Source organism: Eutrigla gurnardus (assembly GCF_963514095.1).
Source record: "Eutrigla gurnardus genome assembly, chromosome: 22".
Lineage (NCBI taxonomy): Eukaryota > Metazoa > Chordata > Actinopteri > Perciformes > Triglidae > Eutrigla > Eutrigla gurnardus.
The window spans coordinates 12241790-12265058 of record NC_139933.1 but is presented as its reverse complement, the minus strand read 5'-3'; the positions used below and the strand labels follow the sequence as shown (position 1 = coordinate 12265058).

Below are 23269 nucleotides of genomic sequence, written 5' to 3'. Positions count from 1 at the left end.
CAAGTGTTAGCTAAAGCGTTGCCTCAAACTGTGTAGCATTTCGTCATCGCCAACCGGAACCTGTGACCTGCGAGATGTTAGGGCGCGTAAGCATTTACCTCACATAGAGAGAATAAGAAAACCACGTTTTGTTGCGTGGTCTCAGTAATTTGAAGCTGTACTTCAACACTTTACTAAGAAACAACACATGTGATAATTGTGTACCTTAGTTTTGAGGTAGAGGTTTTTCTACCATGTTGATAATGTTGTTCGTGAAGTACGTACATTGTCAGACGGTCCCTTCCAGGCGGTTAATCATGGCCGTCTTTGAAATGCTGCCGTATGGGGCTTGAGAGAGACGTTTCGCCGAGATGTAAACACCGGGGAAGGAAGGATTTAACCAGTAATTTAGCATACATGAGGAAGCTGTTGTGAATTGGCCCGTTTTTTTTATTTTGAAAAAGTACTTTATTTTGTCACGTCACCGTTTTTATATATATAAAAAAAATGTACAGCTCCACATCCAGCAACGGACTATTTAAGTCGGAGGAATGTCCTGGAAGCAACGGTAACCTGTTGGTCGTCCGCAACCGTAAAGCCACCAGGAGACGCGAGGTTGAGAGTAACATAAGCCTGTTAAATCTGGCAAGCGAAGAGGACGATGAAGTCCAGTTTGACAGTAAGCAACGTTTCCTCCCATACACCATGCTGCGGCCTTTATTGTTTACTACAGGACTGAGAGTATGGGTTTGTGCAGTGATAAGCACCAGCTTTCCCTCATTCATAAAATCTAAAACTAGATTAGAAGTGTATCCAGTCCAGGAAAAATAAAATCATTAAAAAAAAAAAAAAAATGTCTAGCAGTACTTGGTATACCATATTTTTGCACATTTAGATTAATCCTGTTTTAATACCAGTTATTACACTTTTGGGCAAAGAAATGCATTTCCATTCAAACAAGTCATAGTCTTTTTATTCCAAGATTAGGACACTCAGTTATCCTATACAATCACCATCTGTATTACAGATTGTGCTGATTTACGCCTCTCATACATCATTTAAATGCCCTCATGAATCATGGTTAGAGGTATAACGATTCATTCGATTAATCGATGAATCGATTGTCAGTCCTATAGATTCTACTAAATCGATCTGCTACAATAAATAAATAGAATGAATCGTTTTGGCTTCACCAATAATTGATATAAATGCATTTAATCGGATGAATCATGATTCTTACTAATGATTAATGTTTTAATATGTTTAAGACACTTTCTCCCCTGCCAGCATGTAGTCTATTGAATAATGTTCAAAATAACTGAGCAATGTTTAATTACATTTTTGTATTCAGCATAAAATATTATGCAGGTTTACTTTTTTATAGAATAAATATGTTATTTTTCACCTTTCAGAAGAATACAGATAGTCTCACTCGCATTATTGCATGTTTATTTCATGGATATAGAATTTTGGTTACAAGTTACTGAATCGAATCGTGGTTTACAGAATCGAATCGTTACAAAAAAAAAAAAAAAATCGTCCTTGAATCGAATCGCCAACTACTGTATCGTTAATCGAATCGCTGTGAAGCCAAAGATTCACACCTCTAATCATGATCGACATCATCAGGGTTATCCTCCCTCCTTCCAGCGCCACAGAATGCTTAATACAGAGTAGTCCTCTCCACGATGAGTAAAATTACCTTTATGTATAAAGTTGGTGCAATGCCCCTTTACCTGTAAACACAAACCTGCAGTTGTCAAATAAGTTTGCATGGGCATAAGGACGTCATTGGTGTGTAAGATCAAGTAAAATCTTAAATAAGCAATTCATCAGTCTAAACTTAACCAATCCACACATCCTGGGTCATCAACTTGGTCATGTGTTTATAGTCGGTGTCTTAGTACAGTAGGTGGAGGAGGCGGCTGTCTGCTGGTACAGGCAGATAAGCATTACGGCTGAGCACGCCCCCCTTATGTATAAACAAGATGAGCTATTTGTTTTGCCTTGGAGGTGAACAGGATAATCATTAGCACAGCCTCCGGTGCTTAATATTGGATGTAAAGTGTTTTACACAGAAAAATGGACGGAGCAGACAGAAACATTGTTGAAATGATAGCAAAAGTTATCGAAGAAGGTAAGACTACCGAGAAGAGATATTGTGGTTACATGAGTATTTGATTTTAGTTCGATTTTAACAGTCATGTTTTCTAGACGGTTGTTTTTTTGCTAAAAGAACTGAACCAAATAAAGAATCATGTTGCAACAGTGAATTATTTCATCATAATTTACCATTGCTTCCTCTTTCTCCCTTTTTTTTCTCTCTCTCTCTCTCTCTCTTTTATATGCTCAGCTTCTGACACCGATAATAACCGCGAGGTGTTAATGGCTGGCAGACATTACCCGTCCATCCAAGAGTTCGCCTCAGCAATCCCCAACCACCTCCTCCTGGGGTCTCTACTGGAGCACCTGTGTTTCGTCTACGAGAGAAACCCAGCGCGCTCACGTACACTGTTTAAAGGTGGTACTGACATGTTGGACTGGAATTAATAGCTGGTTTAAAGGTGCTATATAGATCGGGAGCATTTCTATTATGGCGACGGCTGAGTGTGACCAAAAATCAGTGAAGTACGACTAAATATTTTCTTTGTTCACACTGGTCGTACATCTAGCTTTCCCCCGCCAGAATATAGCACAAAAGAAATACCACGATCTGAGCCAATCAAAGATATGGGCGGGCCTTCGTCTCTGGCTGGTTTTGACCCCGGTCTCTTCTTTGGTGAATGTTGGTGGGGGAAAGAAATCTGGCAGACTTGAGCGACGAAAAAGAAGACACCTGTCGACCGTTTTGTCGTACAGAAAGTGTAATATGTAGTATTGCCGTGCCAAAAGGCACCTTAATTATGTGCTGGTGCACCTAAATGAAAAAGTTAGGCGCACCAGTCTGACCAATGTAAAAAGTTAGTCTGGAGCCCTGGGCTCGCAGCTAACGTTGCTAACAGTGCAAACAACAGTAATAGTGCTGACCGAGCTAACGGTGTTAACCTTAGAGGGAACGGGAGGGTCGGTGCTGGGCTTCCACAACAAACAGCTGTTACGGCGGCGACAGCTGATAATGTACCAAACAACAGCGTTATCAGCTGTAGGGCCTACTTTCATTAAGCACGCTCGACTATGTAAACAAAGCAAGGGAAAGCTCTGGTTACAGTCTTTTTCTCTGCTCAGGATGACATTACTCCACTATATATTTACACAGCAAATAAGTTGTTTGCTCTCTGAATCCCGTAAATGGCATCTTTAAAACTTGTACATGCTTTACCAATCTGTCGCTACATCAGGATGTGTGAAGTATCTTGAGATTCTTGTTTATGTATTCCAAATGAAGTTACTAATTATTTGGTTGTTTCCACCAACAGTTATTGGCCAGCGTTTAGCTGGCATGAACCTCCTCTCACCTTTGGCTATAAGTGATGAGTTCAGCACTGTCAGACTGCAGCACAACCGGGCCTTCACTGAGCTGCTTCATGCTGCCAGCTCCTCAATGTGTCCACAGGTAAGTAGACCAATCACCAGCGCGTCCACTAAGGTTGAAGCAGTAACAGGATAATACTTCAACAATCTGTTAAATGGTGCAGTCTAGCGGGGATTTCTATCTTATCCACATGGGGATGGTGTGTTTATCCTCGTGTCATTTTGCAGGGCCAACAAGGTGCTGGCACCAACATGCACAAGCCTGCTGTAAGGTAGGCTGCACTTTGAGGAGTTTTTAATGTTGCATGCTTCAATGAAATGTTGAAGTTTTGTCTAAGAGATGAGTGTTTTTGCCTTCCAGCAGACCTAAAGAGGGACTGTTTCAAGCACAGACGTCCCGGTATCTGAGTGAATTTGAAGAACTATCTCGACTGGGAAAAGGATCATATGGAAACGTTTTTAAGGTATTCCTCTCTGTTCTACTCCTTTGCATTTTTTTTAACAAACTTATCTAAAGAAGAACACGTGTTGACTTTATCAACGCAGTCATTTAAGAAAAATTCTCTTCATCTTACAGGTTATGAATAAACTGGACGGCCAGTATTATGCTGTGAAGAAAATTCTCATCAAAAAAGTCTCAATGGACGACTGCATGAAGGTGGATCATCAGTGTTATGTCAATACAGCAATTTTGTGCCCAAATACAGAGAAGAGTACAGAATAATAATAATATTATGTTTGTTTTGCTCAAGGTACTCAGGGAAGTCAAAATGTTGTCCAGCCTGCTGCATGTGAATGTTGTGGGCTATCACACTGCGTGGATGGAGCATGTTCAGCCTGCAGCACGTGAGTACTTCACTGCTGGTCTGTATCAAGTTTGTTCAGCTGAAAGTAATGCAGGAGTTTAGGGAACAATAACATAAGAGATATCATAAGAGAAGCTTTATGTGAAAAGCATCTCTGTTGCAGATCCTGAGCCTCTCCTACCTGCACTGGAGTCACCTGAACAACAAGACAGGTAGAATCAGCCTTTACTAATCTTACGTGGATTGACATATTTGTTTTTACCTTTTTGCTGTAATTGTATACTATAATAATAATAATTATATAATATATAATAATAATTATATAACAATAAAGCAAATTATGGAAAAATAATCAGCCTATTCATTTGCTAATTGAATTAATCATAAGTTGCAGCCCTGGTATTATTTATTAGGTTTAATGATACTTAACATTAGGGGTGGGGCAATAAAGGATTATATTGCAGATGAAATCCTATGCAACAAGTTAATCGTGTTAATGGTGAATATCGTGACATGAGTGACTTCAAAAAGCTGTCCAGTTCACTTTCATGGTAGAGAAGTGAAAAATAGAGCCTGGTTTAAAAATACAGGAACTATCATGAAAGTAAGAACCGGCTCACACATTGTTTTTAAAATTCTTAAAATGTATTTATCTTGTATTTATTTAGAGGGACTTTATGAGTAGCACATTTAAGATGATTGAATTGTTTTGTTTTTCACTAAAATCGAGTTTCACTAAAAAAACAAGACCCATCTGTGATTTGATACAAATATTTGTTTCTTGACAAAATGTAAGGTAAAGTGACTCCGGTATGTTTAAAGTGTGATTTATAGTGTTTTAAACATCTTTTAATATGTTTATCGGGATTATATGGTAAATTGGATTTATTTTTGACCAGGATAATCGTGGCATTACATTTTCATAACATCACATGCCTACTTACCATTTCTTCCTTGTGTTGGACTGCTTTGGATAAAGTAAGGACTGAATTAATATCAGTAAAAGGGATTTTTCTTTTGTGTTTGATCATTAGAATTAGTTGTTGATTCATACAGAAACCACATCAAATCATAATTTCTGGGTTGTTTTTTTTTTTTTTCATATGTCGTATTCATCTCAGGGCACATGATGCAATAATAGTTATTATTCTGACAACACTTAATCCATCTCGGTGCTTCTGTTTGCAGTTCTGATGAAAGCTCTTACAACATCAGCGCCAGCTCCTCGATAGTTTTTGAAAGCCTCAGTCAAGCACCGACAGATTCAAGTGCCAAAGTACCGCCAAGAGAGACCGAGCCCGTCACAGCTTTAGTTCCAACCCAAGAGAAGGGCCAGGTGGTGTGTGCCACGACGATGCGCCAGATTCCCAAGAACTACCTCCCCTGTGTCTTCCTGGGACAAGGAGGACACCTGAAGAGCCCCAAATGTCCTGCTATGGGTTTGAACAGCTCAGCGCGTTTGGAGGAGGAGTCCACCAGGAGTAGCATCGAACTGAACAACAACTCCTTCCTCGACAAGGAATTTCAACAGTGGACAGATACATGCACAACAAAGCCTTCCAAAGAGGTGTGTGCTCAAATAGGCTTTCAGGGATCAGACCAATTAGGCAATCAAATAAAATGTGTCAGTTAAAACCTATGTTGAGTTTTCAGTCGCGGTTCATCTGTATCTGCAGGTCCACCTGATGCTCTACATCCAGATGCAACTGTGTGAGCGCTCGCTGAAGGACTGGATCTCAGAGAGGAACAGCAAGCCCAAAGAGGAACAACCTTCCAGATGTAACTGTTTAACACGTTCTATTACAAATTATAGCATCAAATTACATCAAATACAGTATGGTAAAACAATTTCACTTTTGTATTTTCAGGTCCTTATGCATGTGTGGATACCGAACACACACTCAGCCTGCTGAGGAGGATTCTTGCAGGGGTGGAGTACATTCACTCCAGGGGAATCATGCACAGAGACCTGAAGGTAAGGTGCTTGGAAAGACTGCATATGATCAGCATATGTTGATGAAGTTATCTTTATAGCTGAATACAAACCTTGCAGTCACATGTGATTTGCATCGACACGCGGGTGTCAACTCAGAGTTACGTCAAAAGACTCACTAAAAGAGTCCTGGTCACCACATGTGCCAAAGGAAACCTTTTTTTCCCAGTAGTTGAACACAAAGTCATATAGCTTCTGAGGCAGACGTTTCCTCAACTCTTCTCTCCTGCCTTGGACATATTTGAGATAAATGTCACTCTTGCAGATATCCTGAAGCCTCCTTGGCTGCCGAGTGAGTTTGAGTAGCTGGTCTCGCTGTTTAAAGAAACACGGGTGCATCAAGGTGGAGGGCAGGTGGCCGTTCTTGTCGTAGACGGTGAGCGGGGAGGTCAGACTCAGGAGTTTCACCAGGAGAGAGCTTTCCCTCACGTTAGGCCTGTGGTTCAGGAACAGGAACAGACAGTTCTCCCCTGCTTTGCTCAGCTTATTGATGTTGGCTCCATACCTGAGCAGCAGGTCCACTAGCTCCTTGTTGCCCATGCTGTATGCCTCGTGTAACGGTGTCAATCCGGCTTCGTTCATTGCGTTGGCCTCGGCCCCCTGCTCCAGCAGCTCAGAGATGCAGCCGATGCCCTCCAGGGTTTTAGTGGCCTTCATAGCTATCGTTACAGCGGCTATGTGCAGGGGAGTGTTCCTGGAGTGCTTTACCCCCTTGGAGATAGTCAAGAATTAATTTAATTTAGGACAAATGTAGAATCTAATGCATATATTTCAACAGGATTAAGAGCACTGAGAAGACGGTAGAGGCAGCTAGGTGTCACTTTTAATTTCTATGCACAGAAAGACAACAATACGAACCATGTTCATATCTGCTCCCTCCTTGATCAAGCTAGCCATAATGTCCTTATGGAGGATCCCAGCAGCCATATGCAGGGGCGTCATCCCAACGCTGTCCACAGCATTAACATCAGCACCATAGCTGGCCAGAATCTGGACAGCAGACGGAGCCCCGTAGCGCACCGATAAGTGGAGAGCTGTCTCGTGACTCCCCTCGACCTGGAGAGGAACCACAAGAAACACACCTTTGGCAAAATAGTATAGAAATAATATTCATATGCTTTATTTATATTACATTATAGTACTTATTGTTTTACTCTACTGGTGGATTTCACAGCTATGAGCTGAATGAGTTTAAAAAGAAGCTGACTGTTGATTTTGCTGTATGGAAAAACGTTTCACCTCTGCGTTGACGTTACTGCCGTGCTCACAGAGGAGCCGTAGACATGTCTCCGCCTGCCTCTGCCAGCCCATCAGGGCAGTCTGGAACTTGGAGCCCAGTTTTGGCCGAATGGTCAAGGCGCTCGGCCAACACGCTATCACCAAGTGCAGAGGGGTCCGACCCATCTGGTCCCTGTGACAGAGATAGAGGCAGTGAAACTGGTGAAATCATGTCACTGGGTGTCACTTTGTTTGAGTTCAGTTGTAACAGGAAGTTGTCGAGTCACCAAAAATTAACTTTAACTGTTACTGTACATTTTAGAAAACACACTACCTCAGCTGAAGTGAGTTTATGTCACAACTCCAGCTGATTGGTTTATTTTGTTATTCTATCAGAGGCTTATTCCACAAGAAGAACAACCTCGCGTAACACTGTAGTGTAGATGGGCGTGTGTGTGTGTGTGTACGTCTGTATCCTTGTCTGGGTGTGTGTTTGTCCAGACCTCATTTCAGGGTCTGCCCCTGTTGACAGCAGGCTCTGCATGCTCTTTACTTTTCTGTGTGAAGCAGCCAGATGAAGGGGGAGAGTAGCAAGGCCCTGAGGCAAGAGACAACAAGACAGGACAAGACAAACTGGATATACAAATATGTTGAAGTCTAATGCAAGAATTCTCTCTTTTTTTACTTTTAATTTCATAAATTGAATTGTCACATCGGAGCATAACGCGTGACATGTATATATTGAGTGGTCTATATGCCTCTTCATTTGTATGATTTGGCAATATTATAATATACCGGTATACGATTTTTGTCTATGTGACAAACTTAAATTTAACATGTTCCAATTCTCATTATTAATTAGAAAAGAAATGTTGCGTTTACCTTCCTGGAAACTCCTCCCGGTGCACCGCCTTGTATCCCAATGTGAAAGTTGCTGCCATACTTATTTGACATGTCTTTCATACATCCCAAATCTTCATCCATAACTACGGTATAGAATTAATTGTTGAGAAACTTGGAAATGTTACGGCTCCTGTCCTCCTGTTCCTCGCTCTCCTCCAACATGACCAGGCATCGCAGCTCCTCACTTCTGACTGACTGTCTGTGTTGAGTCGTTCAGGAGGTGTGTGATAGTTGAAAGCTGGTTATTCTGGTTTTTACATGCATGCATATATTTTTATATGTCGGCTTATCGGACGAAAATCTTAATGCTACTTCTGCTTCCTGTGTTTGGTGTTTTCAGTCACATGATGTGACCATGTCGGTTTCAGAATAACGTGTCGTAAACTAGATGTAGGGGCTTCCTGTTGCAACGGATAACTTCTTGCTGCGTGTGGGGCCAGTTTTCCGAACTGGTGACACCCTTTTGAGTAATTTTCAGGTTGTTACAGTGCTTGTTGCACTTCAATATTTTACTTTTTGGAATGCAGGAAATTATTACTTTGCAAAAGCTTTACATGCTTGCCAGTCCATTTTTAATGCAGGAAATAAAGTTCAGGATATATAAATTCCAGTTGAGATATTTATGTGATTTGAAGCAGCTTGATTTTTGTGTATCATTCCTCCTTTTTTATGAAAACCCTAAAATTGTTTATTTACACGCAGAAACCTTGAACATCTGCATCTCTACACCCACTGACATATGGAACTAATTGTAATGTCTTTGTTTTTTCCACAGCCGAGGAACATTTTCCTCCATGGCAATGACCGCCATGTTCGGATCGGGGACTTTGGTTTGGCCTGCAGGGATTTAATAATGGATGAGCATCAAAGCACCACTTCTCCAAACAGTGGTAATGCTGCACTAGTTTGTTTCATGTTCATGACAGTCCCTCACATAATCACCAGTAGATGGAGCCATGTGCTTTAAAGTCACATTTGTGGTGGATTTTGCAGATTCCTCACACACTACAGGTGTTGGCACATTTGTGTACGCTGCTCCAGAACAACTGAAGGGCTCCAATTATGATTCAAAGGTAAAAAATAATAAAAGTTTGACAAATACTACTTATAAATTCAGACTTAATTTGTCATGCATGACACATATTTCTGTTCTATAATTAATTTACTTATGTTATTTTATCATTAATCATTATCATCTCGTAATACTGTTGCTCCCAGTCGGACATGTACAGCATCGGAATGCTGGCTTTCGAGCTATTCCAACCTTTTGGGACAGAGATGGAGCGAGCCCGGACCCTTGGAGACTTGAGAGAGGGGAAAATCCCCGAATCGTTTTGCCAGAGATGGCCAGTCCTGAAACAGTTCATCATGAAGCTAACAAATGAGGATCCCAGTGCCCGGCCCACAGCTAGCCAGCTTCTCCAGAGTGAACTCTTCTGCAGTAAAGACACAGTATGTTGGATAAATGGATATATTTAGCAAATCTCAATGCCAGGATGTGTGGTGTGGCTACGTTGCATGTGTCAATGCATGTGTTTGCTCTAACAAGCAGTTACGAGTTCCTGCTAATAATTACTTAAAACTGTTTTCCTTTTCAGGTGATCCATAGTTTACAGAGAAGGGTTGAAGAGCAAGAGGAAGAGATCATGGAGTTGAAGAGACGGATCAGCCAGCTTCAGAGCTCAGAAGTCACAGTTAATAATATCTCGGAATCCTAAGCCTTGAAGATCTCAACCCTCCACAGACTGTCAAGTTGATTTATCCAGCCTCTGCTGTACTGTGTGACATGGTACAAGTGGTAGAGTGTGTGTCTGCCTGTGTTAGCATTTGAGTGTGTCTTGTACATCTGGATGTAAGGGTTTCAATTATTTATCTTCATTCAGCTGTTCAATAAAACATACATCTGCTACATCATGTGGGATTTATGAGAAACAACATATGATTATGGATTATATGAGATTTTGCTTTGAAAGATGTACACTTATACTAAATTAATATGAGTATGATTTTGTGCAGCTACTTGTCACACATTGGAAAAAAAGTGGACAAAATAAACCTTCCAGCTTTAAAAGGGATATGGACACATTTATGCATTTATTTGTTATTTTTTCTCTGAGCTGTATATGTGATTTGAAGGTTAAATTACTGCTTGCAGGGAATGCACTGTTTTATTTTGATAACTTTTAAAAGTGTAAATACTGTATTTAAATGGACATTTCTGCATATATGTAACAATTTGTAATGTCTTACTTGTCTGCTAACAGCCAAGTAATTATACTAGAACCACTACATGGATATTAATTGTATAAATAATATTTCTGGTGCTATAAGCCCGTAATGTTGGTCGTACATTATGTACACAAAGGTCAGAGGAGTCTACATGCGACGGATCTTCCCGAAACACGCTCCTCTCAGAGAAACGTCCAAATGAACCAATCAGAGACCTCGTTTCATCGCAGGTACCCGGATGTACCCGTGGGGCAATTATCTACGTCATTGTTCACCGCCGGACACCCGCTGGAAATAAGGAATGGATTTACAACCGATATTAACGTATTCATAACAGATTCCAGGTGAGTGTGTTGTTGATTTTACGATCAAATGACACATTAACTGTGCAGCGTTAATATTTTGGGAGGCCCGAGCCGCTGAGATTTGTTGTAGTAGCCTTACACCGGTTCTCTGTCATGTCGGAGAGTAACGCAGTGAGCGCGCACAGCCGCCGGTGTCGAGCCCCTCCTTTCTCGGCTGGATAGGCGTCCCGTTACCCGGTTTCAAACATTGTAAATCAAATTTATTTCGAAGTGGAAACAGATATTTGCCCTTTGACGTTAATCTTGGATGGTAACGTTACTCCCCGCCATTCCAGTCGGCTTCCATCGTGCCGAGCTAGCTAGCACTATTAGCATCAATATTGCCGCACGAGCGCCGCCACACGTAGCTAGCGCCGCGCGCTAGCTAATGTGTTATGTTCGCCGTTTCCATGGTGCTCTTGGCTTCGGGGGTTGCTCGCACCGCATCAGTCATTCAGTTCCAGCAATCGACGAACAATGTGAACTTTTAATCGGTGCTTGGTCTCCCACACGGGCGAGCGAAGGCTTACTGCGTGTTTTAGTGAGGTTTAGCCGCGCTGCGTGTTAAGGGCCTAGCAGCCGTCTGCTAGCCAACGTGAGCCAGTCTGCTGGCTCTGCCGGAGCAGGTGGGAGGGAACAGCTGTTGTTGTAAACGTGCTTCCGACCAGGACATTTCCTCCGTCGGGGTTTTGAATTTGTAACGTTCGCCGGGTAACTTCAGATGAAGTTGGGTTGATTTTGAACATATTCACAAACGCAAGTAAATATCTCGCGAGTGTTTTCTGACGTTTGCTTTTTAAGGGAATCTTACGAAGTGCCAATGTATTACAAGTTACTACGTTAGTTAAGACTTTTCTCCAACATCAAGCCATTTTGTTCTCTTTTATTTAAGATAGATACATCCCTCCGATATTTAAACGCAATTGTGAATTATGTAATTCCCTCCTTTTCCTTTTATTTCGATTTGTTTGGGGTATTTTTCAGGGACAGATTTCACAAGCACTGCACCGCACTGAAAAGAGTAAAGTCTACGAGGATCGTCTGTGTGCAAACTAACTTCCGTACCAAGTGCTCAAGCTATAAAGACTTACAGTTGCGGATGTGTAGTCCACCCCTTACTTGTGCCAACTTTTTGCATAAACAGTGTCACAACTCTTTGTCAATCAGTTTTATTAGTCTTTTTTATTGTCTTCAAACCGTAAAAAATGAATCAAAATTTGAATAAAGTAAACATACAACATATTATTATTAACAACAAGGAAGAGTGCACTTTTTCAATCCTAAATCCCATTTCATAATATCTCAACATACATCCAGCAAGCCAACATTCCAGTAGACAGAAAGTCAACCCCAGGTCAGTCCTAAACATTAACCACATTCTTGACAGCAACAGAGCAAACAACCACACAATCAATTAACATGCTGTGCAATCAGTTACATGTTCACCACATCTAACAAACCCCAAATTAGCTGCCTTTAGTTCTGCAACCATCTATCATATAGTAGCATTACTTGTTGTCAGCTTACCGCATCATGCCTTTACATGATTTTCCATTCAATAAAGCAGATACAATGTCCAAGTCATGATCATGCAAAGTGCGTTTATCCTCTTAGAGAAAGGAGATTTGTTCTTCGGCAGTTGTGGTGAAGCTTGTAATTTTGCAACATTCCTGCAATTTCTACACGTATAACTTGCCTTGCGATGAGAATGAAAGACAACTGCGACGAGTCCATCAAGAGTTCAGCTGAAGGCGTTAACATTTGTAAACAAAACTTGCTCATTATAATACTAATTTACAGTTAATAAGGCACTCCAACCTCTTTTCCCCTCATCAAAACCCCCCACGCACGTTGACTGGGAAAAATGGCAAAACAGGAAGTGACTATATTGATGTATTACAGTTAATGGGTTTCTCACTTGTGTGTACCTGCCTATGCACCATAATACTGATTCCATATAGGATGTTTTGATGCAGTGTTTTGTCATTGGTTTTTAGGATACTACATACACATGGGTTACAATCATTTGCTTAAGACACACTTCACTGCAGTTATCATAATATATCATTACTGTACCCTACATCATATTTCAATCCATCTGCCCTTGCCCCCTTGGAAAACATCCACTTTAGAAAAACGAAGAATTGTCTTTGAAATAGGTTTATTTATTCTTATGGAAAAAGAGGCAGAGAACACACAATTCTGGAGCATCTTTATAATTTATTCAGGATATTGCATCATACAGGAGCATTAATCTGTGTTTTCAGCAGCTCAAAAGTTGTATGCTTCTGTGTTTCTTCCCTTGATACAGCAATGAACAATGACCATAGTTGACAGATCTTCAGAAAAGTCTGACCACGAGTCAGTCGGGTGTAAGCGATCTCCCTTCACCAGTGGAGACGTGGGGATGGATGGCAGCTGTTCCAGCAGCTGGGCAATGGGTCCCACCATGCCCAGCGACTCTCCAAGGCTGAAGGCTGCAGGAGGCTGCCTGGGCCCAACGCCTGGAGCTGCAGTCTACAACAGTACACCCTCCTCTGTGGACCGGCCCAAGGAGCAAGGTAGGAGCAAGGGCTTTTAACAGATGTTTTTTTAATGTACAAATCTTGAAAGTTTTGAGGGAGCTATACACTCTACCCTCTATTTTCTTACCCATCGTTTCAAGTTGCACTAATGAAGCTAAACTATGCTTGAGAGTGTGACACAACTGGTTGTGGGTTTTGTGTTGCTGCTTCCACTCTATTTTCATTCATCCAGTTACATAACCAAGCCAGTTTTGAAGTGAGTGCGTGATCAATCTCTTGAGCTCGTGACGCAATTGGTGTTTTGATATGAAGAGCAGCCTGACTTGTTGAGCAGAAACAAAAGAGAAAGTCTCCCTCAGCTTGTTTTACCGTCTTACACAGTAGTCCGATTCACATTATATAATACTAACTTAGCTATGACTGACAGGTACCCGTCTTTACTGCGTGCTGGTATGTAGAGTGAATGTAGCATATAAACAGATACTTGTTAATGCACTGGTAACTTCCTTGAATCTAATTTTAGTCGTAATGTTGACTCTGTGTACAGTGATGAGCAGTGGTGATGGCATTGACTCGCCCCAGAAGATCCTCTTCCTTCCAGAGCGTCTCAACCTGAAGTGGACCCAGGTTCACCGCATTGGTGCAGGCCTGCAGAACATGGGGAACACCTGCTTCCTCAACTCAGCCCTGCAGTGTCTCACCTACACCCCTCCGTTTGCCAACTATTTGCTTACGCGGGAGCACTCTAAAACGTGTAAGTTGGTGTTTCATGGTCCTTCTTTGCCCCAAGGAAGTTTGTGTGTTAAGTTTTTCTTTGTTTTTCGTCTGATTAATGTCTCACTCATCAGCGTTTTGTCCATCTGTCCCTGCTGCAGGTCACGAGCCGGGGTTCTGTATGATGTGCACAATGCAAAACCACATCATTCAGGTTTTTGCGAACTCTGGGAATGTCATTAAGCCCATTGGTGTGCTCAATGAGCTCAAACGTAAGTGGTTGTCTGTACGTCTAAAACACTGAAGTTGTGCACAAAATGTTTACGTGAAATGGGGCACTGTGTGGTTCTTTACATTTTTTATTATGAAAGGAAATTTTCTGGTGGGGTTTTAGTTTGCTGTTAAAATAATTTTACATCTAGGTGCAAGTGTGACTTAATTGACCAACTTCTTATGTATTTTTCGGTGTTGTTTTTCCTTCACAGGGATTGCTAAGCACTTCCGCTATGGAAGCCAGGAGGATGCCCATGAGTTCCTGCGGTACACAGTGGATGCTATGCAAAAGTCCTGCTTACCTGGAACCAAGTAAGTTTCATACAACACTGTCCACATCTCAGGTTAATTCGTTATTTAATATCAATGCAGGTCACCAAATGGGCAGGGGAGTGTGCCTGGAATGTATTGTGTATGTGTGTATTGTACGGATGCATAGAACATTCTGTAAAGGGTAAATCAAGTGTGTGTATGTATGTTTTTATACTGAAATGCATGACATCAGTGTAGCGCCATTGCCAAGTAGGTTCTGCACACATACAAAACCTACATGCTTGTTTAACAGATTAATAGATGGCCATTGTGGTTCTCAGGAGATTGGGAGTGATTTTTAGGAACCTCAAGTAGCATGTTGGTTCTTATTCTGTCAACTCATTAATTTGGTCTAAGTTCTCTCTTTCTCACTGCCCTTTGAGCTGCAATATGTTGTGACTTGACAGTGGAACACAATGTGAAGATATCATTTTTCTCGTTCCAGTACAACCAGAAAATATTTGATAATATGTTGGATTAATAAGACAACCTGTCCGTTATGTTTTATGGTTGTTTCATCCTCATATTTACCTTTGTGACAGATTGGACAGGCAAACGCAGGCAACTACTTTCATCCATCAAGTATTCGGTGGCTACCTACGGTCCAGAGGTATGTCAGAAGCTTTGATTTCGTTTTCTTGATTTGATTCTTTTACATGAGCTTCTTTTTATGTTTTTTCCCCACCTTTCCTGGACTAATGAATACGTGTTTTTTTCTTTTCAGTTAAATGTTTAAACTGCAAAGCAGTCTCTGATACATTTGACCCTTTTCTGGATATAACTCTGGAGATCAAGGTAATAAGATAAGTCGTAATTTTGTCTAGTTAGTAAAGTTTGCCTAGTAGCAAACTAATTAATTATCTGAAGAACAGTACCAAACCCCACTTTTCTCTCCATGCAGACAGCTCCCAGCGTCTCCAAGGCTCTGGAGCAGTTTGTCAAGCCGGAACAGCTGGATGGAGAAAACGCCTACAAATGCACCAAGTTAGTCTTTTTTTTTTTACAGACTAAAGGAATTAATGTAAATATGACAAGAAATAACCAGTGTCTTATTGTACGGCAGCCAACTAACTGAACATTTATTTCCTTCAGGTGCAAAAAAATGGTCACCGCCTCAAAGAGATTCACCATCCACCGGAGCTCCAATGTGCTCACCCTCTCACTCAAACGCTTTGCAAACTTCAGTGGAGGCAAAATCACAAAGGTACCACGACACATGTTGACTACAATATCCAGAGCCATAACTTATATTCGATATTTATCAGATGTTGTTTGGTCATCAGGATGTGAAATACCCAGAGTACCTGGACCTACGGCCCTTCATGTCTCAGTCTCAAGGGGAGCCCCAGGTCTACGGCCTGTATGCTGTGCTGGTCCACTCTGGATTCAGCTGTCATGCTGGACACTACTTCTGCTATATTAAGGTACCGGCACTGTTGTGGATCACTGTCCTAATCTATCAGGAAACTGCTGTTTCCAAGTAGACATGCACGCATGTGTCTATCAACAACACCCAAAAGAGTTTAATACAGAGTTCCTACAACAACTCTTGCTCTTAACAGACTAAATGTTCTCTATTCTGTCAAATATGTTAAAACCTGCCACTGTTATTGTTTCTCAGGCAAGCAATGGTCAGTGGTACCAGATGAACGACTCCTCTGTGTCCGTCACTGACATCAGGTCTGTCCTCAACCAGCAGGCCTATGTCCTTTTCTACATCAAGTGAGTAAACTGTCATTTTGAAAGCAATTCTCTGACATTAAAAAGTCTCCGTCTTTAATCTGAACGCATTCATTCATCTCAAATGTCCTTTTTTTCCCCGTTTGTGTCACTAGGTCCAGTGATGGGAAGAAAACGGGGGACTACAGCCACATGAGCCATAACCCAGGTATCCCTGGTCAGTCATCACCACGGCCGGTGGTGATACCACGCATCAACACCACTGTCCACCACAACAACAACATTGGCTTCATAGGTCCCCAGCTACCGCCACACATGACCAAGGTACTACATAGTAGATGCTAACATCCAAATGCTGGTGATCAAACGTATTTACATGGTTTTTGACCGAAACGTGTCCCATTTGTTTCTTTAGCGCACTCTCCACGTTAACGGAAATGGATCTCTGAGGGACTATCCCGCAAACTCCAAGCCCAGCACCAGCAACAGTGTTGTGGGAAAACCTAGCCATGGATTGGCCTCTTCCTCTTCTACTATCTCCCATTCTATCAGCCGTCCCACAATGATCCCAGACCACGACAAGCGCCAGAAGCTTTCATTCTTCATTGGACAAGGCAAACCGAACCGCCCGTCCTCCTCTTCCTCCTCCTCCTCATCCTCCTCCTCCTCCTGCTCTTACAGCCAGCCGTCCCCTGCCAGCAGCAGCTCCTCCTCCAGCTCTTTATCCTCCTCACAGTCTACCTCAGACGTTCGCTTTGTTCCACGTCAGCTTAACCACGTTAACGGCACGTCCCGCAGTAACGGGGATCACCACACAGGAGGGAATGGAGCGTCATTCTTGGTGCCGTACGGCCAAGAGTCTTCAGAGGAATCGGACCAGGAGAACTGCGGCACTCTGGATAAGGGCTGTTTGGCCAGGTCTCACCTTAACGGAAACAATAGAATGGGGGAGATCTTCGATAATTCTGCTCCAGCCACCAACGGAGAATCAGGAGTGCACCACAACGGTAACTCATTCAATGGACCAACCAACGGCGTGTCTAAATCCAATGGGCACCATTATGGACACCAAAAAGTGAATGGACACAACGCCCCTGACAAAGTAGGTTTTTACCATCTGTTCATAATATAATGTTATGTGTTTAAATTGATGAATATTAAATTATCATTATCATTTGTGCACCTCAGGCCTCTGGCAGTAATCATGGCAGTTCATCTGTGGCTACTGTTGCTGCTAATGGACTAGACAGTGACCACAGTCAAACAAGGTACGAGTCAACCACATGAAGCAGTTAAAAAGTCCTATTTGATAAGTGAGGTAAATTATTTTTAAAGTAACGCTTCATATATTTTGCTTGTTTTTCCAGCAAAGAGGCACATGATTCTGCCTCATCCCAGGCCAGTTCTTCCCAGAGCATCCATCCTGCTGCCAGTGAAAGCCAGCGCCTCTCCACTCCTGACACAAGGGCTAACGCTGTGTTTGAACCCCTGCCTCAGCATACAGCATCCTCCGCTGTTAGCTCTCTTCCTTCAGCTACTGCTACAAAGACCCATTCTGTCACATCTAGAGAATCTGCTTCCTCTCCTGCCCAGCAAGACAACCTAACGGCCTTATCCATCCCACAAGACCTTTCCGAAAGCATCAGTGGGGCCTCCGCAGCTTCACAGAAAGATGGCATAGGTGAGGATGAAGCAAAGGATCTACCACAGGCCAGTGGTCCGACAGCAGGAACTGAAGGACACACAGATACTAAGGAGCAACACCAGTCCAAGCCCAGTTCAAAAGGCAATGAAGGACAAAATTCCCGTGACAGGGAGCGAGACAGACTATACTCTGACTCGGGCAGAGACAGGGAGAGACACTACAGGGACAGGAGTCATGAGCGAGAGAGTGTCGGCGATCGGCATCGATATAGACGGGACTACCGAGATCATCACTCGTACAGGGACCGCTTGCCCAGGGACTGGGAGTCTGAGCGCCGCTGGGAGCGGACCCTGCACCACCCCAGGGAGCGTGATCGTGACAGGTGCTCTCACCATTACCACCACTATCACCACCACCGGTACAGAGAGGACTGGGACCGCGAGCGGAGGGGACACGGTTATCCCTACCGGGAGACGTCTCATGGTCGCGGGAGGTGGCAGCCGGAGAGTCGAGAATCCCGGGCGATGAAGGACAAGAGCAATGGCAGGGAGAGGGACTATTATCCTTCAAAAGAAGAGAACTACTCGCCTACCAAGGAGCCAGAAACCTCCACAAAGTGCTCGCCCACCGAATCGACTCTAAGCAGGGAGGATCAGAATCCCAAGAGGACTTCTGGTCATCTGAGCAAGGAGAGGGATGACAGCTCTGAGGCTCACCGCTCGAGAAAACACAAGAAGAGCAAGAAAAAGAAGAAGTCAAAGGATAAAGATAGACGCTGTGAGAGTGGGTGAGTAACACCATCGTCACCTCCATGCAGCATGACACTTACTGTAAATGTGTATATTATAATATTGGTCATTCAGTGTTTGAGTATCACATTGTACTATCATCCATTGTAGCCTGAATTGCATAATAATATCTTTGGCATTATTCATCGATGAGCCAAATAATCAATTAGGCAATCAGTGAAAAAACTTTTTTTGATAATCAGTTGTTACTAATTGGAGCATACTAATCATTAAAAAGGTTGCCCACTGCTCCTCAGTCTGTTTTGGATTTTGAATTGTGAATAATCGAAGTGTGTCACCCTAGAAGCTCGGAAGTGGATTCGGACAGAGCCACTGAAACAAAGAAGAAGAAGAAGAAAAGGAGGCGGCAGCGGGACAGCGAGGCCGAGCAGCACAGCCCCGGAGCCGCTCGGAACAGCCACAAGAACAGAAGCAGCGAGGAGAGGGAGAGCCGCAAGCGACGTTACTGCGACATCAAGGACGCGACACACAATAATGGTTTCTCGCTAGAAAAACGCCGGCGACTGGAAGACTCTCCTAATCCCCTCTCCTCGCCCCCCAACCACACCTCACAAACAAACGGTTCTACTCACCACCATGTCAACGGATACAAAGGTAAGGGAGGTTTTTGACATTAACAGGGCTTGAAGACCTCCGGCACGGTGCCGGAAATCCGGCGTAGCAATATTTTGGTGAAGTGTTTTTTTTTTTTTTTTTTTAACTGTAACCAGTCGTTTAAAGTGATAGTTCCAACTACCAATGGTACTCAAGGTAACCAAGGAGTTCTAGCCAATCAGAGCAGAGTAGGGCGGGCCTTAAGTTTCCAGGCACCTCGGACCGGGACAACGTAGCCAGAGCGATTGATAACATCAGCCCAAAGGCAGCCCTGCACACTTTTCATTCAGACAAACTAATGCGACTGCCACAGTTGTTAGATTTCAGGCGTCATTTATGGGGGGGATGGGTGGGTTGCAACCCACCCAATAATCCAAACCAGCCACCACAACCCACCCAATATGATATCACAATTATTGATATTGAATGTTCAGCATTATAATCACAACAGTGTGGTAGATTTTCTCAATTTACCAGTAAAAAATAGTGACGGTTGTCTGTGCCCCCTCCCGCTCTGAGATTTGGTTTCGCCCACCTTGCCGGACCTGCGCTTCTCTACTGTCTCTCCCGGTCTCTCCCGGTCTCTCCCCGCATCAGCGGTGGTATGAAGAAAGCACGCGAAAAAAAGCAAAAGAATAAAAGTATCTTCCCAACAGGAGGTAGCTGCTGCTAGGGCTCCAGTGCCACCACTCACGGTTGCCCCCCCCCCCCCCCGCCGGCGAGTTCGACAGTGCGTGCGCGTATAGCCCCGTTCACATACGTCGCTACTCGCCCGTCACTCGCTTTCTCGCTGAATTCTACTCGCTGGCAAAAAAAACTCACTGCCGCCGGCGGCGACTTCAAGCGACAACTCTCTGTGGAACTATCTGTTGACGGCAACTGTCGATCATCTCTATTCTACATTGTGATTGGTACTCGCTTCACTCGCATCGCAGAAAGTTAAAATTATTTTATCTCCGATCGACCACATCACATCGCCTGTCCTGACCACATTCCGCTAGAACACATTCACATTCATTGACAGCTGTCTCTCAGAGATGGGCGAGTGACGACGTATGTGAACGGGGCTTCAGTCAAAACCAAAACACCAAGGAAGGCTGAGGAATAGTCACCCACTTTTATTATTATTATTATTATTATTATTATTATTATTATTATTATTATTATTATTATTATAATAAACAAATTGTGTTTTAGTCATTTTTGTTCTCATCTTTTCTTGAATGCTTAAACTCATCAACCCCATTTAGTATGTCAACATTTGTATCAGTACCAGCAGTTTGTAAGAAATTGGTCAGTAATTGATATGTCATATTTTGTTTCTCAGAATTCACCAAATTGATGCATTAAAATGAAATTATTCAAAATTTTCTCCCGGGGGGGCATGCCCCCCGACCCCCCTAGAGGATCGCAATCCCCCCACCATAGTCTCCAAAGATCCTGTGGGAAACACTACAAACCCATTTGTAATTGGGACAAAATACTTAAAGTTAGAGACAATTAAGGACCATGAGTCCTAACAAGAACACTTGCACACACTTTAATGTGTATTTTGTACACGTTCAAGACCCATTTTTATGCATTTTCTGAGTCGGTCAACTTTATTTTAGGCACAAACTATATATCTGGGCTGGTAAACCCAAACCTGCCGCAGTGGCTGGTGGCCAAAGAATATATATATATATATATACATACATACACACACCTGCTTCACAGGTGGAAATCTCAACCACCCCAATGTTCAACTCAAAGTTACGCCCTTGGTGATGCTAATTTCTGAGGTATTATACGTTAGCATTAAGCTAGCGGACTTTATGCTTAGTGATACTGGCTGTGTGTGTTTTGAATGTTGTTTCAAACTATAATGTGGGTTTACTCTCAAAGTGCACCAGATTAATTCATTTAGATTGCAAATGTTCAGAATTTTCTTCTCCCCAATGCATAAAAAAATTTCAGGCACAGGATTTTTTCCTGCTTCAAGCCCTGCATTAAGAGTCATCCTCAGAAATACGGACGTGCTGAAATAAATGCCGCCCTGGAGATTGTCAATTTATAGTGTTGATCGTGTTTTGCAGGAAATGATTACAGCCAAGCCTGCAGGGACTCCCACGGATTCTCCAGTGGCCTGAAACACTGACTCGTGAGTGGGCACACTTTTTAGTGATTAGTATGCTCTAGTACAGTCAAGTCTGATAAACAGAACTCTTATTGTAGCTGCAAATATTTTAGCTTATAGCTCTGCGAACAGTTTCTTCTTTCTCATTTCAGACGCATCACCATTTTAACAACAGCCGAGGAATGACATCTACAACCTTTTTCTTTTTGACGTGGTGCTTCTTCGTTAGGAGTATATTGTATTTTTACCACAACAACAGTGTTTTAAATGTTCAGAAATCTTTTTTTAAGGCAGTGATCTACGTGCCGTAATTCTCCTATGGTTTAAAAAAAAAAAGAGAAGAAAAAAAAACTGTCACCCGTTAAACATTTACGATGAAAAATATTAATATATACTTGTATGAACACAAACAAAGCCTGGAGCTTAAACATCTCAGCTGCTGCTCAGTGGAACTCAGGACTTGAAAACTTGTTCACATCCATCGCAGATATCCACCTGCTTCAAATAAGAACGAGACTAAAGGGAAGCGCGGCGCCCCCGGAGAAGAACTGTGGAGCGTCACGTTGGCTGCAGGTTTAAGATGTCACCATATCGACAGAACTGCAATGTTTTTGAGTTTTTTTCTTTCTTTGATCCTACTGGGAGCAGACAAACTAATGGAGGGAGATATTCATGCATAGAGGAGAAGAGTGCAGTGGTGGGATTGAGGCTTCGCTGACTGATACCTCCACATTAACCCTGGACAGACTTGAGAACATTTCCCAGCTTTTTTTAAAAAAAATTATGGTTTCCACTTTTGCTCTGAAGCCTAAGATTCACTCTGTAATTTTTCAACTTTTTCACAGATACGGAGGTTTTTCTCTGGATCATGCCTCTCTCCTAATTCACATTCTTTTTTTTTTCTTTTTAAACATTTAAAATAGCATCAAAAATGTGTTATCATGGCTGTGGACCATTTGTGTTTGCTTTTTAATGAAAAAATACAGTTTGTGTCTTCTAGCGTCATAAAAAAATACTGTGAATTTAATTTTGAACTGTATTATCAGTTACTTTTATACGTAAAAATCCTGTATCAGGGTTACCAATAGATGTTCTGTTGTTTTGCTTCGTTTTTAGAAAGAGATCGTCATCATTTTGACCATTGTTGGGAATGAGTATGGTTTGCTTTTGTTTTCTGTTTTCTTTTTCTTTTTTTTCAACTTAAGACAAAAGTTGGAAAAACTGCTGTTATACCTTTTTTTTAGTTAAGCATGTCAGAATTTATACATTGTATAAGGTTAAGCCTTAAAATACATTTGTTTATGTCAGAAATTGTAATTTGTTCTTGCATTTGTTTACAAGCTGTATTGAAATGAATGAAACACACTGATTGAGATGACTGACGAGATGTCAGGGACTTTTGAAAAGCTGTCTGCCTTTGTATAATATACTAGGAATAGACTGATTGTATCCGACACCTCCTGTTGAACAAACTTTCCACAACGGTTATCATGTAGATACATCAGGTGTGGTTGGAAACCGACGGCACTCTTCTATATTCACGTTTTGTTAAACACACACACATTTCTAGTTATTGGTAAGATGGCTCAGCTCGCTCTGTTTTATTCACAACACTGTTTCTATGTTTAGAATAACCAAAGATCTGGTAAGTTTAGCGA

General features: G+C 42.3%; 3 protein-coding genes across 9 annotated transcripts; 2 read left to right on the top strand and 1 right to left on the bottom strand.

The window, feature by feature from the left end:
* The first annotated feature begins 292 nt into the window (after positions 1-292).
* On the top strand, positions 293-10284 carry eif2ak1 (eukaryotic translation initiation factor 2-alpha kinase 1). Of its 3 annotated transcripts, none has more exons than XM_084040533.1 (15): positions 293-658; positions 2333-2500; positions 3396-3532; positions 3679-3722; positions 3815-3914; positions 4028-4108; positions 4203-4296; positions 4420-4468; positions 5445-5823; positions 5933-6035; positions 6125-6231; positions 9146-9260; positions 9364-9443; positions 9589-9822; positions 9969-10284. In XM_084040533.1, exons 1-15 carry the CDS (start codon positions 487-489, stop codon positions 10086-10088), a joined length of 1983 nt encoding a protein of 660 aa, XP_083896659.1. In that variant the 5' UTR covers positions 293-486; the 3' UTR covers positions 10089-10284. The 3 variants fall into 3 exon arrangements, with proteins under 3 accessions (XP_083896659.1, XP_083896658.1, XP_083896660.1); XM_084040532.1 differs by having other exon boundaries at positions 3812-3914; XM_084040534.1 differs by lacking the exon at positions 293-658 and adding an exon at positions 1917-2116 and having other exon boundaries at positions 3812-3914.
* Positions 6193-9120, bottom strand: LOC311033256 (ankyrin repeat domain-containing protein 61-like). 4 transcript variants are annotated; one of them, XM_084040537.1, is made up of 5 exons: positions 8350-9119; positions 7971-8065; positions 7489-7660; positions 7108-7305; positions 6193-6960 (listed from the first exon to the last, which is right to left on the bottom strand). In XM_084040537.1, exons 1-5 carry the CDS (start codon positions 8449-8451, stop codon positions 6340-6342), a joined length of 1188 nt encoding a protein of 395 aa, XP_083896663.1. In that variant the 5' UTR covers positions 8452-9119; the 3' UTR covers positions 6193-6339. The 4 variants fall into 4 exon arrangements, with proteins under 4 accessions (XP_083896663.1, XP_083896664.1, XP_083896662.1 ...); XM_084040538.1 differs by having other exon boundaries at positions 7971-8024; XM_084040536.1 differs by having other exon boundaries at positions 7971-9120.
* Positions 10285-10744: 460 nt separating the features above from the next.
* Positions 10745-23016, top strand: usp42 (ubiquitin specific peptidase 42). Of its 2 annotated transcripts, none has more exons than XM_084040342.1 (18): positions 10745-10943; positions 13255-13504; positions 14016-14222; positions 14344-14454; positions 14668-14767; positions 15310-15377; positions 15492-15562; positions 15669-15751; positions 15860-15971; positions 16051-16191; positions 16389-16489; positions 16603-16771; positions 16863-17549; positions 17636-17715; positions 17815-18879; positions 19188-19495; positions 21571-21635; positions 21764-23016. In XM_084040342.1, the coding sequence occupies exons 2-17, from the start codon at positions 13264-13266 to the stop codon at positions 21630-21632; spliced, it is 3606 nt and encodes a 1201-aa protein (XP_083896468.1). In that variant the 5' UTR covers positions 10745-10943; positions 13255-13263; the 3' UTR covers positions 21633-21635; positions 21764-23016. The 2 variants fall into 2 exon arrangements, with proteins under 2 accessions (XP_083896468.1, XP_083896467.1); XM_084040341.1 differs by having other exon boundaries at positions 10746-10943; positions 19185-19495; positions 21764-22989.
* The last annotated feature ends 253 nt before the right edge of the window (positions 23017-23269 follow it).